At 36.0% G+C, this 17759-nt stretch overlaps 1 protein-coding gene across 4 annotated transcripts; it reads left to right on the forward strand.

The window, feature by feature from the left end:
* Positions 1 to 46: 46 nt before the first annotated feature.
* On the forward strand, positions 47 to 12822 carry LOC110447893 (probable signal peptidase complex subunit 2). 4 transcript variants are annotated; one of them, XM_021493866.1, is made up of 7 exons: positions 62 to 130; positions 1994 to 2047; positions 5598 to 5624; positions 7020 to 7103; positions 8350 to 8510; positions 9399 to 9533; positions 11103 to 12822. In XM_021493866.1, the coding sequence occupies exons 1-7, from the start codon at positions 122 to 124 to the stop codon at positions 11284 to 11286; spliced, it is 654 nt and encodes a 217-aa protein (XP_021349541.1). In that variant the 5' UTR covers positions 62 to 121; the 3' UTR covers positions 11287 to 12822. The 4 variants fall into 4 exon arrangements, with proteins under 4 accessions (XP_021349544.1, XP_021349545.1, XP_021349541.1 ...); XM_021493869.1 differs by lacking the exon at positions 1994 to 2047 and having other exon boundaries at positions 47 to 130; XM_021493867.1 differs by lacking the exon at positions 5598 to 5624.
* The last annotated feature ends 4937 nt before the right edge of the window (positions 12823 to 17759 follow it).

A 17759-nucleotide genomic window follows, 5' to 3' on the forward strand; every position in this document is an offset into this window, starting at 1 on the left:
ATAATAATAAATACGGTGAAAAAACAGCAGATTTATAACATGAATAATTTAGTGTAGAGATTACTATAACGTGTACTTCCGGTTCTAAGCTTTCGAGGCAAAGACATCACCGGTAGCAAAAATGGGACAGGTATGTTACACAGTGACATTGTACAATGTTGAGCGGCTCATTTATAACTTAATGTCATCTTTTGCAATCTATCTTTCTCTGAACAATTTGAAAATTGGTTATGATATATTTAGAAATAGCCAAGACAACCCACCCATATGTGACAGCACTGCTGAAATCTCAGTAATGTGAGTCAAAAGGCGCAATCAAGATTTGACTAAAAAGAAATAGTTCCAAATTTGTTTGAATTGTCATATCGTTAAAACTATTTAGTATTTGTAATTGGATGCTGACATTTGACACAATACTTTTCCTTTGCTGCAAGTAAGTCGAAACAGAACAAACATATGTCCGATTTTGGCTCAACATTTGCTGCCAAAATTCTCAATTCGACTTGTTGACAACAAAAATATGTGTACCAGTCAACCTTTTTGTTGTGATCCATTTGTTTTTATAGTTATCGTCTTTATAACTAATAGTGTTGGAATTATATATGAGTTGTTTTATTCATACCAAATATGCACAGTTTAAGATGTGCATTGATTAGGTTGCCTTTCAAGCGTCAGCTGTAGGTAATTTCCCTTTAGATCAGCGGTAGAGCATCTGGCTGGAAAGCCAAGGGTTGCTGGTTCGAGCCCCAGCGACAGCACTATCTTTATCAATATTCCTTGTCCTACTACAAACTGATGTTGTTGACTCTCCCCGTTCAAGGTAGGAGAACCCTTTGCGGGGAATCAAAAAACCTGGGTTGGTGTTTGAAAAGGGGGGGTCAGTGTAAAAGATGCGCAGTGATAAGTTGCCTTACAAGCGTTGGCCAAAGGGAATTTCCCTTTAACTCAGCAGTAGAGCATCGGGCTGGAGAGCCAAGGGTTGAGGGTTCAACCCCCAGGAACGGCACTATCTTTATCACAGTTCCTCGTCCTAATACATTATCATATATAAATATATGATCAATCGGATTAAAACCAGATCCTTGATTCCACTCCGATACTCTACGTTCCTTCGACTGGAATGTAGAGTATCAGAGTGGAATCAAAGATCTGTTTTTTCAATCAGATTGACCTAAATCTTTATTTGTGTCTGCTAAACAAATCACTGCACATACATGTTTATTGTTTACTTTTGATCAAATAAACCGGAAGTAATTTTGATTTGCTTCCACATCGTAATCATGAAGGCAAGCGGGCTGAAAATGTGAGCATTAGATAGCACTACATGTATGATGTAGCTTCTGTAATGTGTTGAGTTTGGACAGGCATGTAGATATATAGTCAGTGAGAAATGAATCAATCAACATTTATGTGAAAATATTTTTGCCAACAAATGAGTGAAACTTTTGCAACACTGTTGTCAGATTTTGGCAACAAATCCCAGTGTTTTAAAGTGCAGAAGATCAAAATAACTGACCATAATTATATATAAACAGGTAACTGATCAGAATTTCGTAGCCTGCAGTTATGGTCAGTTTTATAGGACAAATATGTGGTATATGAAGGTTCCTGATCAACATTAAATTTCAATTATTTTTTTAACTTTCTGCTTATTTGGACTCACCTATTTCTGGATAATGCTGTTCTCAAAATAATATTTATTAATATAAATATCAATAGAATGTATGGTGATGAGTTGGAAGGAAATGTCTTTACGAATATGATCATCATGACCACATGTATTCATCTACCTAAATCTCTCCAATAGTTGAGACCTGAAACTGTTTCACAGAAAATATCAGTCATTTGTATGTATTATATATACAGTAAATACCATAAGAAAAATATAATAAAATAATAGATCATCTATATCTGCATTCATGAATACAATTTGAACTTTTGTTAATTTGTTATTTTTGAGATTATCACAATCAGGATTCTGTTGTTATTTCAGGGGTCTTTTTTAAAAGACCATCTATTTATTTACTTGTTTGGAAGACTTTTACAGGTATTTATAGTCCACAGTAAGGTGTGACTTGTTCATGGCCATGGTCTCTAATAATACTAATATCTGCAGTGGCCTTAGATTTTAAGTGTGTATTTTTGGAACTAAACCCTTGATTATATGAGCATTGTACATGTGAAAATGTAAGTATTACAGTCAGTATCTGTACCATTTTCATATTCTCATATACATATGTGATGGAAATCAGTTTTATAATTATAGGCTAACTTTAAAGGGACATCACGTGAAAAGGCTTTTTTTTCTAATGAATGTATGTATTGTATGCACTTCCACTTATGTTACCTCGCTATCCCCATATTCATAGTCCGTTCCAAATGTCCAGTTTGACCACTTGAATTGTTCGGGAAAGCCCTGCTAAAAATAGCGCCGATAACGTCACCTGACTAGGCAGTAAACACAAGTGGTGCGAGCGAGATGAAACGGTTTCCAAAGAGGCCCCCAGAGAGGGGCCGTCAGGCAACTGCAACTTCTTACCGCACTATGAAACCAAGTTATATGATTTCTAAGTCCGTATTCAAACTTATTGAACAGTAATTATTCATCATTAGAAGTTAATTGCACACTTGCCAATATTCAGAATTTAAATTTATTTAGCTTTAAACATAAATTTGTTGCCAATAAAATTAAACAAGGGATGGGGCACAAATTTTTACAATTTATCACAGCCTTCTCCCGTCATACATTTACAATTAAATGTCAACAATGATAATAGGCATAAACATAAAGTAGATATATTTAAATATATATTGAATTTAGTACCGGAATGTGACCGGTACAGGTGGTACGGGGCTAAACACCTTCCCTCAACAATGGGACAAACCTTTCTGTAAAAAGGAATATTCACGAGACGAATACCCCTTTTCAAATGTTTACATAAAGTGCATATATGCAATGACAAACTACACGCGAATAAAAAAGGAAACGTTTGTGAATTTATTTATTACATTATATATACAACTCAATGTCTTTGGCCATTTTTTTTCTAGACCATGCATATAAATCTATGTATACTCTCTTTACCACTTTCACTGTCTCCATACGCTAACATTTAGGAAGTCATATTAACCATCACACACAATAAACTGTATGGCAAAACCACTACATGTACATGTAGAATATGTGTCAATAAGAACGTGTTGAGATACTTGATAATTACATTTTTTCAATACTTTACAGAGCATACTTGTAAATGGACCTTTTTATGCTGAGACAACTTTTCTTTAATCAGTTCCTTTTGTCCGAAACAGAAGCCGTAGTTATCGGCAGCTCACGCCATTTTTACAACATAATCAAATATGTTTTCCCATGTTTTCAATACGTATTCCGATTCTATCTGAAGTCGAAAATTTATTCTTAATAGAGAAAAGGTTGTTTTATGATCATACATTCTAAGTCAACATCATATGAAAACATGAAATGTTGAAAAATTACGATTTAAAAAAAAAAAGTCATGCGATCCTATTAACTAGAAGTAGGTTCTTCTTCAGTTATTCATCCTGGTCCGTCATTTTGACATTTTTAATCTAGCTGCGATAACGTAGCTTTCTGACGAAGAGCGATTTTTTTATATATATTGCGTCGTCGCGCCAGAGTAGGCCGGGTATTATATTAGTACATGTACTTATTTAAATCTTACATCTCAAAACAAAAACAAAATCGTTTAATTCAGCAATATAATTAAATCATACCATTTTATTGATCCCGGTAATATTATAAATTATGTAAATCTAATAGTGCACGTATCTCATTTGACCCCGAGCACCGACAGAGGATCAGAGAACAGGATACGCTGTGGCCATCACAACAGTTATCCCTTGGAGGGCCTCATGGCAAAATCAAACTAACCAGTCACTTATCCCTTTCGTTCGCATAAACCACTGTATAATTATTAAAAACACAAAGTAAACTCTCTCCGTTACATGTCCATTAACACATTAAACTAAGTTCATCTGTGTTCAAACTCACACAATGATACTAGTGAGGTTAATAGTTTTAGATATTTATTCATAACATAAACAGCGCTAGCATTTCTGCCGGTTTTATTTCAGCTTAACCGGCCGCTATACGGAAGAATACATGCACCGTACTAACTGCTAGGGCAGTTATTTTCTGCTTTGAATACTTCCCACTGGCAATAATGATTCCTTAACGTATCCATTGCGCTATCTTTTGACCATTTGGCAACTTTTCGCTTCGTAGCTGACACGGTTCAACACTTTTCTTTCGCTTACACTTCACACGGCTAGTCATTTTGTTTACAAAGAAATGGTGTGCAATGCGCTAGTAGAGTAAATCCCTGAACAAAACGTTGGTCAGACAGGTAGAAATACCGATGATTATCTTAGATTTAATCATATTTATGAATCTATTTCAGCCAAATCCTATCGCTATTTTCCAAAACGAGTCTCACTTGATATGTTTATGTAGTATTTGAAAAAAAGACACAAAAAAGGTTACTTCAGCATGATTTAATCAGTACCTTTCTAATTTTAATTTTGTTCTATTTTTCAATTATTTTCAATCATCGGTTTCCCATCACTAACATTTGATACTGTGTTCCCGTATCAAACTATAATGGCAGTAATATTAATGCTATAAATATGCTGAAGGGTCAATATATTTTGAAAGATGTGTTGTTTTCCTGCAGTCAATGCTGTTTCATGTTTTGATTAACAATGCCATTTTAACAGTTATCATATATGAAACAAAGCCCTGAATAAAATATTACAAAATTATTGTTATATATATATATCTAAACAGAATTTGTTGGGAACCTGTCTCCAAGTTGTATAGCTTATAATTAGCTCATCACGTTCCAAGAGTGAAAAACAGTTGAAAAGAAACAAAAGCACAAGAAGATTTAAGTTGTCTTTAAGAATTAATTATCCTATACATAAATATGTAGTATTGCTCAATTTGCCCAAAACAACTTTCTCATCGGGATGAAAATAAGTCTGTCTATAATTAAGTGTCTGTCAAATTAGCGTTTCTAATTAAAACTGTCTCACTCCAACACAACAGTTACTTGATATTTTAGTAATCAAATTCATTATTTATTTCCCATAATTTTTAATGCTGAATAGTTTTGGAACATAATAATTATCATATTTTAGTTGGTATTGGCGATTTCTGATCATGCAAGTTTGTTCAAATTGGAATCCTTGAAACAAAATATAAATTATTCAGATGTAGAATATTTAGATAAGTTCACAAATCATAATTTAATTGCTTTAATTTTGAATAAGTTACATGTATGTGTGCTGTGACTGTCCATCACTAATCTGTTGTATTTTATGTACTGGTTATCATGAACTACATATTAAGCTGTGGTTCATGTGTTCTACTTCTCAGTGTGTACCATTCAGCGCCATGTTGTTTCGGTCAGTGACTTCAGGTGTCCCGTGTACTACAAACTTTATGGAATTATATTCCTTTTTCAGTGACCAATGAATGACCTCCAATGTCTTTACCAGATGACCTTTCTCTTGTACATACCACCACTGTAACAACTTTTGTTTGTTTCATTTCACAGCCAAAGGAGTCATCCGAACAAGATGGGGTCAGTTTAACGTTAAAGTTTATGCATGTGGTGCATGTTGGTGGGTCATTATCATGTTGGTGTTGGGAATTTAGACAATTTGTATTTGAGACCTTTCGCAGGTGCATATATATTCATGGATTGTTAATTGACATTTCAGAGGTTAGATCAACACTCAACAAAAATATCACACCCTCCCGGCCTTAGCCCAACTAATATGTGGAAGTGTATACATATGATATTGTATAGATTGCTATCGATGGATGATTGGGATGAAATATTTTGCCATTCTTGCATGTATGGGCGGATTGGTTGAGTGGTTAACACTCCAGCTTATATATAAATTGGTCTAGGGTGGATGTTGCTATAGCATTCAAGTGAGGTGGCACTATAAATGATGCCCTTGGAAGCACGGTCCCACTACAAACAGAACACATTACATCTCCAGCACACATGCAGACATACACACATAGGGAGATATTAGCCAGGTGGCATAGGACCAGTAGTTAACGCCTGATAGGGCGACATTATGTTCGACATGTGTTTCCAGTACAAACTGGTATGACCAAGTGAGCTGAATAGGCTCCTGGGTTTTTGTTTGTTAATCATATCAAAAATGTTGTTGTCGGTTTTTTAAGAGAAAAAGCTGTCTGTGTTGTAAATATAAGATAAGGTTCTCAGATACACTAATTAGTTATTTATCAGACACTCTCAATAACAGTTTAATTAAGGTGCAATAGTTCTTAGGGCTGTGACAATATATCAGAAAACGAGTATATCGCAATACATATGCATATTATATTGTATCGCAATACAGAAATACAATATTGCTGTATCACAATATTTTTCAAAACGTTGTTGTTAGGTATGTATCTTAAGTAAGTGTTTTAACTCAAAAAATTACTACAAATACTATATACATCAGAATAAACGCCAATTAAAGCCACAGATCTAAACAGCCTATTTGTAGTGGTGGGAATTGGTTGAAATATCATAATTAATGGCTGGATAACAAAAAAGTACTGTTTAACTCATTCATCCCTGAAGACACATTTGAACTCCTCCAATTTAAAGGTTGGAATAGTTCATTATGAAATTTCAGGGGTGGATGAGTCAACTGTAAAAAAGGTAAAAAAAAACCTACACAGGTTGACACATATAATATGTATGTAAAATATGCAAGTTGCTGCTGATTTCATGAAATTTCGATTTGACCTTTTCTCAATTTATTTTGAGTGATAATAAATTATTGAAATTCTTTCTTAATATGCTCTTATGTAATTTTGTATCATGCCTAAAGAAATTACCTTTACCTGATGTTCATGTACACTAACTTGTTATAGAGATGCTTTTTTGGAATCACAGCCTCGGTGAAACTCAAGCTTATGAATGAGTGAATGTAATTGTCTGTTTCAGTGGTCATCTGATGAAAAACCAGTGAAGATTGATAAGTGGGACTCTGCAGCATTAAAGAATGCTTTAGATGATGGAGCAAAGAAGGTAAATCTGGGGGTTAATAATGGCATTTATAACCATTGGGAGGTTTTTAGCTCACCTGGCCCACAGGGCATTCTAGGGTATCTTTTGGCATAGGGGATTCAATTTTGTATAAATAGAGGGTGTGGCCCCCAATAGTGGAATAGAGATACAAATCCTGTTTAAAAAAAATGTTCTTCTTTATGAATAAAGGGGTTATCGCCAAATTTGTTATAGATCATCTGAAGGCAAATTAAGGGAACTAAATTTTATAAAAACCTTTGAGCAGATTGGCAGGGTCCAAAAAGGGAAATCAAAGAAAATTGTTTTTAAAATCTGTCTCCTTTAATATGAACGGAGTGATTTTCTCGAGAACCTGCAGCCAAAAATGACCAAATTTGTATAAATGGAGGGTGCCCACCCCACCCTTGGGGCAGAGATCAAGAGTGAACCTAATATGGGAATTAAGGGCGAAATATTTAAAATCCTTCTTGTACAAATGGAGGGATTTTGATCAAATTTGGTTTAGAGTATCCTTTGGCAGAGACCCTCAAGGGAAAATAAAGGTTAATCGATAAAATCCTTTACTGATATGAATCGAGGGGTTTTATCCCAACGCTTTAACCAAATATACAATTGCTGGGTATGAAAAGCGGAAAACTGTTAAGCTACCTGGGGATTGAACCACTCCCACTCCTTGAGACTACGTAGCTACCTCCCTGGGTCATAAAATGGAAACAGTTGAGATCTCCACGCCATGACCTTATACATGTACATAATTACTGGGAATAAAGAACGTTCTTGGGGACTTAACCAAACATATAGATTAAAAAGTCCTTCTTGCAGCTTGTTATATTTCTAATGTATTCCTTTGACAATCTGGTATGGTACTTGGAAGGTTTTAAATTGAAAATAAAATACTAGGTGCGCTTTTAAGGCCCAAGAGCCCCTTGTTTATAGGGATCCTAGACCTAGGGCTAATCATCCACTATCTCCTGTTCCCTATCCTTAACAATTTCCTCATGTTATATATTGTAATTATTATGTTCACTGGTGAAATATCAGAAATAATCGTTTTGATGAAAAGATGAAAAGTTATTTCTTCCCAGCAGAGAATAACCTAAAATATTCTGGCCGTAAGTGAAGCAGCAAATGAAACGAGGTTAATCTTTTTTTTGAAGTTGTCAGACTGCCGTACAATGAAATTTTGTAAACAAATGATAAATATTTACCAGAAATGAAACATATTAATCCTTTGATTTTCTCACAGGTTATACTAGAGGGCTTTAAGCTGAAGGAGTCACACACCCTGTTTGATCTGCGACTTCTGATCTGCTCTGTCGCGGTGGGCTTTTCCTTCTTTGCTCTGCTGTGGGACTACATCAAACCATTCCCAGAATCTCGACCTGTCCTCATCCTCTGTGTCTTGTCGTATCCTTGTGTGAATTCTAATACTTATATATATATGTTACAGTTACCTCCCTTTGGCCAAGAATCGTTTCCTATTTTTGCACCAATAATTTCATTTCAACGTTTTGAATCTATGATTTGAAATACTTAACCGGTGAAAGCAAAGCTTGAAACGTTTCCAGGTTATAAAAATGAGTTATTTTGTTTAAAAATTAACAAATTAATCATTTAACATTTAGAATTCAAGTAAAACATTACTCATCAAGCAGTCTTAAAAAAGACAAAATACCTATGAAAAATAGATTTCTAAAAGACCTCTAATACTTTGATTGACCAAGATAGCTGTACTTATATTTTAACCTATTCACCACTAAAGTCACATTTGAACCTTACCAAATCAAAGTCTGGGCAAAACATGTTAAAATTAGTAGGGGTGAGTGAGTTAATGTTAGACAACATGGAATTAAGATAATTAAGAAAGAATTGTCATTTAACAGAACACATTTTTGCTGGCCACTATATTTATCATCAGATCTTAAACACCATGAGAAATAACTTATAGACAACTTGATATATGAAGTCAATGAATCCAATAAACCTCCATTGATCTCATGGAAGTTGTCCTTCTGTGTATAACTTTAACTTCAAACACTGCTCAAGTGCAGGTATGACCTACTTAGTTGACTGTAGTTGAATTTTAATCAAAAATATAAATCACTTATAAAAAAGGCTAAACTGAATGTATTTAAAAAGTATTGAAATTCATAGTAATAAATTAACAACAAGAAATGTAATATGATTGTAAAGTTTGTTAGGTAGTACAAAGATGGATCTCCAGTAAACTGTTGTACAAGATTGGGTCTGATTCGTGTGAACAGTACTGTTGACTTACACCCTTAACTTGTCTAGCTACTTTGTGTTGATGGCTGTACTGACAGTTTACACGACCTATATAGAGAAGGGTATCTTCCTTGTGGCATTGGATAAGGACGAGGCTGGAATGGAGCCCGACGATGTCTGGGAACTCTCATCTTCTCTCAAAAAGTAAGTCCTCAGTGAATATCAGAATACTTGTCTCCTTTTTCAAAATGTAGTTCCCTAATGATATCCAAAAACTTTTGTTTTCTATCGAAGAGTTAGGCCCTGATAATATTTGAAAAATTCTTCTTCTTTTTCATGGAAATATATTAATTTTTTTCCTTACGTGAAATTGGAAAAAATTGTGTTTAAAAAATACAAATTTAGGCTCAATGTATGATTTCATTCTAAAAGAGCACCTGCAAAAACAATATTCCTTAACCTGCTTAAGTTATCAAATAAAGAAAGGAACGAATTATATTGTTTAACAAGATCATACTGTTTACATATATTTATAGTTTATATCTGTATAAGAGGGGGGGGGGGGGGGAACTGCATTGTGTCATATACAAATGTATTGTATTTCCTACATAAATTGTGGCTATTGATAGTGAAGTAAGTCCGTCCGTCAACTTTTCCTTTAAAGCGTAACTAGTCTTGAACAGCCAAGTAGATTTTGATTAAATTTGGTCTGGAGCATCCTTAGTCCAAGGTGACTCAATTTTGTATAATTAACAGTGGGTGTGGCCCCCTGGGGAAGAGGGCGGGCCAAATAATGGAATTAGAGGTAAAACCTTTAAAATCCTTCTTCTACCGTAGGGATTAAGGGATTTTATCCTGATTTAGTCTGGAGCATCCTTGGGCCAAGGGGACTCAATTTTGTATAAACAGTGAGTATACAAAAGCCCCCCTTGGGACAGAGGGGCGGGGCCGATTATGGGAAATAGAAGTGAAACCTTTAAAATCCTTCTTCTGCCATAGGGATGAAGGGAATTCATCCCAATTTAGTCTGGAGCATCCTTGGGCAAAAGGGACTCAATTTTGTATAAACAGTGAGTGTGGCCCCCCTTTGGGCAGAAGGGCAGGGCCCAAAAGGGTAAATAGACAAATTCTTCAAAATCCTTCCTCTGTAGCAACAACAGGATTTTGTCCAAATTTGGTATGAAGCACCCTTTGGTGAAAGGGAACCAAGATTATATAAATGGTTGGCCTGAAGCCCTCAGGGCAGAGAGTCTGACTGAATAACGGATATAGAGGAATTTAGCTTTAACATCCTTTTTCTTCCAAATAGGTTTTTCGACAAAATTTGAAGAGTAGCATCCTATGGGGAAAGGAAATCAATTTTGTATAAATGGTGGATATGACCCCCCTTGGGCCTGAGGGTGGGGCCCAATAGGGATGATTTAGCAAATTCTTTAAAATTATTCTTCTTCTATAGAAATGACAGGATTTTGTCCATATTTGGTCTAAAGCATCCTTTGGTGAAGGGTACTATAGTTTGTATAAATGGTGGGTCTGATCCCCTTGGGCAGAAGGGCGGGGCACAATTGTGGAAACATAGCAAATTCTTCAAAATCCTCCTTTTCCTGTAGGAATAATTTCATATTAATATAACCCTTGACTGACCATGTAATACATGTACAGCAATATCTTGCTATTTCAACTTCAATTTTGCTCACATTTTCAGGTGAGTGATACAGGCCCTTTGGGCCTCTAGTTATATGTTACTGATGCATATGTTTATTTCATTTTCAGATATGATGACAAGTATTTCCTACAGATATCTGTTAAACCTGGCACCACACAAATTATACGCTCCTTAGACATCACAAAAAGTGTCAGCGATTTCTTTGATGAAAATGGAAAATTCGATTACGATAGGTTTGAGCCTGAAGTCAGAATTCTAAAAGCAAAGCTATCAGAAAGCCACAAGGAATAATTCTGATAATGGTGCTTCATAAACATTAAATTTCTCTGGGGAAAAAGTGCTTTATTGAGACGGAATGAGAACAGAGAGTAAGAAGAATGAGAGAGTTCATCCATTGATTTGTATACTTCATCTTACGTGTTTGAAACAAGTAAACAATACTTTTGATAAAAGCACATGGCATTTAAAACTTGTTCAGCATAAGGTTGTTGTACCATTTCCTAACACGGGGATCATAAAACAATCTTAGATGTTAAGTATCCACGTACCACTGCCAAAAACTGGTACAAAGCATTGGAAAGTTGTTTTTCCTGCATAAAATACCTTTGATATGCTATTTCTGAAAAGAAAAGCATACCATGCTTTTATGAGAAGTGATAAAGATGAACTAAATACACTAAAATCAACAACAGTGTTCTGAGCGGGAAAAAAGGAACAGGATTCAAACTCTGGACTTCATTTTGTTATACTATAGCTCTTAACCGATTGAGCTATCTGGTCTACGGAAGTGTCCTGGCCTACTGTGCTACAGTTATGTCCAGACAGAAGTTAAGGGGAGGTAACTGTGTGTATGGAAAACCACAGTGCAGTGGGACAGGGATCTTTAATAATAGGATTCATCTCTGAAAAGGGACCAAAGACAGTGAAATATGACAAATTTATGAACATAAAAAAACACAATGGTAGGAAAAATATGACAACAATTGAATCGGAATGTATGTCTGATTTCTAGCATGATCAAGATCCTAGGACCTTGCTTTGTATATATTAAATGCATATCTAATGTAGGATGTTGAGTTGTAAAGAAACACAGAAATAAACTTTACTCTCTTTGTTGAGTTCAGGGTCCCATACAGTATACAAATCTTCTTAATCCTGTGTTGTTTGCAAACTCCCTCTACTCAAAATCGAAAATTTGTATCTTCAAAAATTTGTATGCACAGTGAAAAAATAAATATTTTCATCTGATCATGAACAGCCCAAAAAGTTGTAATGACTATTGATGGTCTTGAGCTAAACAATTTTCAAAGATGGATTGACATTTTTTTTTCAATGAACATTAGATTAGAATGTCAGAACATTTTTTTGCATGCCTAATTCCTACTACCAATGATACAGTGCTGATATTCATGGTTTCAGCTAATTTTGACATTTTTGCTACCATATGTAGTTGTTGTGATGGTAATTCCTAAAGTATCTGGATATTCCTCTGTGTTTTATTGAACTTTCTGTAGGAATGACACCAGAGACATGGTTGTTCTAAGGTGATACTATGTCCAAATCGTACTTGAAGATAATTGAACTACGAACCAAATATTTAAATATGATTGATGCTGGTCTCGAGTATTTTGTTATTTCTTTGGACCAGGTTAAAGCAAGTTTTGAACTGTTTGAGTAAGTATGTGTTTCAGGTAGTGTAAAGGAAGTATGAGAAAACTAGAAACTGTTCGGGTGAAAGTTTGTATGGATGTCATTTTGGTTGATGGGATTATTGTACAGGGCTGTGTCATTGTTCTGTATTTTACAATAAATTCTTGGTGTAGTGAACATTATCTTTCTTTCTTTTTTTGGTTAGTTTGCACAAGTTAAAAAAAATGTTTTTATGCACTAGGTAAGTTGATAAATGCATTTTTGCATTACTGAGACCTGGTCATGAAAATTTCAGCCAACAGTCGACTTATTATAATATTTGATAAACGTGGGATTATCTGTCAATATCACATAACAATGATATACTGTGTGTGACTTTCAAGAGATCCAGTAAAATTACACTCTTAATCAGTACTGCATAAGACCTGTGACAGACTCCCATAATTATACTTTCATCATCTGTAATATAATAAAGAAATATTACCAAATAAACACAGCATTGACAAATAGTATTTTTATAAAATTATGTTTGAGTTGATGATACAAGGGTGAAGAGAATACACCTGCTGTTAAATCTATCCTGCATGGTGCCAGAGGCAAATACTGTAATGTAGGAACCCCCTGTATGTACCTGGGGACACAGATACTGTAATGTAGGAACCCCCTGTATGTACCTGGGGACACAAATACTGTAATGTAGGAACCCCCTGTATGTACCTGGGGACACAAATACTGTAATGTAGGAACCCCCTGTATGTACCTCGGGACACAGATACTGTAATGTAGGAACCCCCTGTATGTACCTGGGGATATCAAGGATGGCCTTGCGATAGTCTTACGGGCTCCCTACGGTATACTTCAGATGTCCGGCAAATTGTTTGTGGGGTTGTACAGTGCCCGTATCTAAAGTGAACATACTAACGGCAAATCGCAGACATCAGAATAAAGTCCCCGGCGTCCGGGACACCGGGACGCCGGCCGGCGCAAATGTGACTGAAGTATAAGGTGTTGCTTTTCCGGCGGCGGCGACAACATTAAGTTTTTGCGTTTGAGTTATTTTCACTGAAAGTATAAGTGCTATACCAACCAAATTTGGACCATAGATGCATCTTAGGTAGTACATCTTGACCCATACATAAAATGTTTGATACAGCCTACATTGCATGGTCCATTGACTTTGTCAGCATCTCCATCAGCATTTAGGTTTTGTCTCGCCCCCACGAAGTAGCGGAAGCGAGACTAAGGTGTTGCTCTTTAAGTGTTTGCGTTTACGTTAGTTTTACTGAAAGTATAAGTGGTACACCAACCAAACTTGGACCATAAATGTATCTTGGGTAGTAGCATCAAATGCTGGATGCCGCCAACCTTTCATGTTCCACCGACTCTGTCACCATATCCATCAACATTAAGTTATGGGTTTAAGTTACTCTGATATGTGACGTGTTAAAGCGGGGCACCGGCGAGACATATCAATACGAATGGCTTGTTCTTCCTAAAGCCTTGCTAGGTAACACTTCACTTTTGATCTTGGTGTTAAGCGTTTGCAAAAGTGGGGAAGGCGATGTGTTCTAATCCCATGCCGGTACCTACATGTACACCGAAGACGTTAGAAACGGTAATTGTTAAACTTCAGCATTTACTGGAGTATTCGTTACAGCGTGTTAACTCGTGGTCTGTAGTGACCGGTTTGGTTACGGTGCCTGGTGCCGTTGTTATGTAACTTCAGTAAAACATAGCAGTCTAAAGTCGGCATCAGACCCATGTCATCGCAAGGAGACAAGCAAATATATTAGCATACCGCCTCCAGCATACATGTGTACATTACAGACATCGAGACACATTCTTAGTGATGTTAAGGCATCATTGGTCTGTATTACACTGCAATTCATTTTGCCATGTAAGTGCACTTGACAAGGATGCAAATCATTTTAATTTTCGTTCATAGAAATTAATTGGGTATTTTTACATTGATGTTTTTCACAATAGCTTCAGAGACAATGTGTTTTTTTTCTTTCCAAAGTTATGAATAACGACTAAAATTACTTCTCCAACGGCACAAATTTTGCTGCAAATTATGATGTTACCATGCAACTGTGATGTCGCAAAACGCCAAATACTATCACGTATGGATTTTCGAGCGAAAGAGCACATGAAAGTTCTGGAGAATTATGGGTTTTCCATTACTGTGTAATATCATAAATAGTACAGAAGTTGTAAAGAGGACCCAAGGACGGAAATTTTTGCCGTGGAACAAAAGTTCACTGTTATAAAAATTAATGTTGTTTTGTTGCATTAATACTTACCCACCTCATATTTTATGGAGAGCGCTCCTGATACCAAAATACTAAATGACACAATATTTGACAAGGAACGCATATCTAAACAGGTTTTCTGAAAAGATAAGCTACGCCGTGTCTTATACGTCAATCATTACAGAACGTTCGGGACAAAACACTATAATTTCTACCATAGTTTTTCGTACATAAAGTAATTATAACATCGGCTTTAATTCGTTCAGGATATAAATGTTGCACTCAGAAAAGTGTTGTTGGTTTAATTGTTGTTGTCTGTTTTCATTGTCAATATTTTTTCAAACATATTGTCGTGCTTGAAAAGGTCCCAAAACGTATTTACAACTTTTAAAAATAGTACAGATATCTTTAAGTTACGACCGTTTGTTACAAAATGTTGGACAACTGCGACAACAAGACGTTATATTTATCTGGTTGACGACCTTTCATCTCTTTCCTCTCGGTTTGGTTGGGAGTCAGAAAAACATGCGATTTATGATAATTATGCTTCCTCCCTTCTCGGAAATCTATTGAGAAGAAGTATACCCATACATGTCGTCTGCTTACCAAAGTATATAAATTACCCATATATTGGACCTTTATGTTTCTAGTAAAAAGTAACAAGCACGTGCATGACCCTATTTACTGACGTTAACTGCGCCTTCCCTGTGCACCTGCTCCAAGTTTAGTTTACATAAGGGCCACCGCTGATTAGTTTCTCCAAACAAACTTCTAGGACCCGTGACGTTTGATACACAGACTCTTTGTTGTCTTATTTATACAATAGACAGAGCCGGTACTGCGCATTAGATACCGGACAAACATGGAATAATGCGGGGTACGGACAGTTGGACGAAATACTATCAAACTCCAGTTTACACTGAACAGAGAAACACAATGGTTCTGCCAGGTTGTATGATGTTACAGAACTGTTTGGAAAACTCATTATTTATATTGTATCAACTGTTTTATTATAAATGATGTGCAGATGGATTTCGGATTAAATTAACATAGAAAACCACAGGTAAAAAGTACATAGATCCAGACATGTGTACTCGCTAACACTGGCCACGTGCAAACGTTGTTGTATGACGTTCAATCGTGCCTGTTTATACAATATGCGTACACTGACTTTTTGTAAGGAGACCCTACCGTACCATTACCTCAAGTGTCAGATTTGTACGGAGGCCCCATCGCACCATCCCTAATATTTGTATGGAAACCCCACCGTTTCATCACTTACGCTGTCAGATCTGTATGGAGACTCAAACGCACACATGTACCATTGCTTACACTTGACAGATTTTGGGACTCTTACGATTTCATTACTTTCCCATGACATACTCGTATAAAACTCTGTACCTACCATTACCTACACTGAAGGTATTTTTATGAGGACCTCACTTGAAATTTACAGATTTACGAAGATCCTGTGGTACCTTTGCACACACTGAAATCAGTATGGAGGCCCTATCCTTCCGTTTACTGATCAGATTGTATGCACCTTTATTAGAAGTAACAGGCATGTATGAATACACAGCGCAATACCTTCACTGACCTACCTGTACCTGCATCAATTCACACATGCAATAAGTAACATTGGTATGAAGGCTCTACTGTAACTTTACCTACGTTAGTAGACAATTATGAACTGTGGAGTCATTGCCTTATCATTACCTACACTGATGGACTTGTATAGCCACACTGTCATGCACTGACTTACACGGGACGTACTTGTATGGATAACCGGCCTTGTTGTACCTTTAAACACGCTGACAGTTGTAACTATAAACACGATGACGTTATTGTATTGGGTCTCTGTTCTACCTTTAAACACGATGACGTAATTGTATGGTGTCCCTGTTCTACCTTTTAACACGATGACGTATTTGTATGGAGTCCCTGTTTTACCTTTAAACACGATGACGTAATTGTATTGAGTCCCTGTTGTACCTTTCATCACGATGACGTAATTGTATGGAGACCCTGTTCTACCTTTAAACACGATGACGTCATTGTATTGAGTCTCTGTTTTACCTTTAAAAACGATGACGTAATTGTATTGAGTCCCTGTTCTACCTTTAAACACGATGACGTAACTGTATTGAGTCTCTGTTTTACCTTTAAACACGATGACGTGATTGTATTGAGTCTCTGTTTTACCTTTAAACACGATGACGTAATTGTATGGTGACCCTGTTCTACCTTTAAACACGATGACGTTATTGTATTGGGTCTCTGTTTTACCTTTAAACACGATGACGTAATTGTATGGTGACCCTGTTCTACCTTTAAACACGATGACGTAATTGTATTGAGTCTCTGTTTTAACTTTAAACACGATGACGTAATTGTATGGAGTCTCTGTTCTACCTTTCATCACGATGACGTAATTGTATGGAGACACTGTTCTACCTTTAAACACGATGACGTAATTGTATGGAGACCCTGTTCTACCTATAAACACGATGACGTCATTGTATTGAGTCTCTGTTTTACCTTTAAAAACGATGACGTAATTGTATTGAATCCCTGTTCTACCTTTAAACACGATGACGTAACTGAATTGAGTCTCTGTTTTACCTTTAAACACGATGACGTAATTGTATTGAGTCTCTGTTTTACCTTTAAACACGATGACGTAATTGTATGGTGACTCTGTTCTACCTTTAAACACGATGACGTAATTGTATTGATTCTCTGTTTTACCTTTAATCACGATGACGTAATTGTATGGAGACCCTGTTCTACCTTTAAACACGATGACGTCATTGTATTGAGTCTCTGTTTTACCTTTAAAAACGATGACGTAATTGTATTGAG

The sequence above is a fragment of the Mizuhopecten yessoensis genome, unplaced genomic scaffold (assembly GCF_002113885.1).
Source record: "Mizuhopecten yessoensis strain PY_sf001 unplaced genomic scaffold, ASM211388v2 scaffold3645, whole genome shotgun sequence".
NCBI lineage: Eukaryota > Metazoa > Mollusca > Bivalvia > Pectinida > Pectinidae > Mizuhopecten > Mizuhopecten yessoensis.

Bases quoted from the DNA above. Each gene is read 5' to 3' on its own strand.
- LOC110447893 (XM_021493866.1), top strand. The intron at 5,625-7,019 runs GTCAGTTTAACG...TGTCTGTTTCAG, and splicing joins AGTCATCCGAACAAGATGGG to TGGTCATCTGATGAAAAACC. The intron at 9,534-11,102 runs GTAAGTCCTCAG...TTTCATTTTCAG, and splicing joins CTCTCATCTTCTCTCAAAAA to ATATGATGACAAGTATTTCC.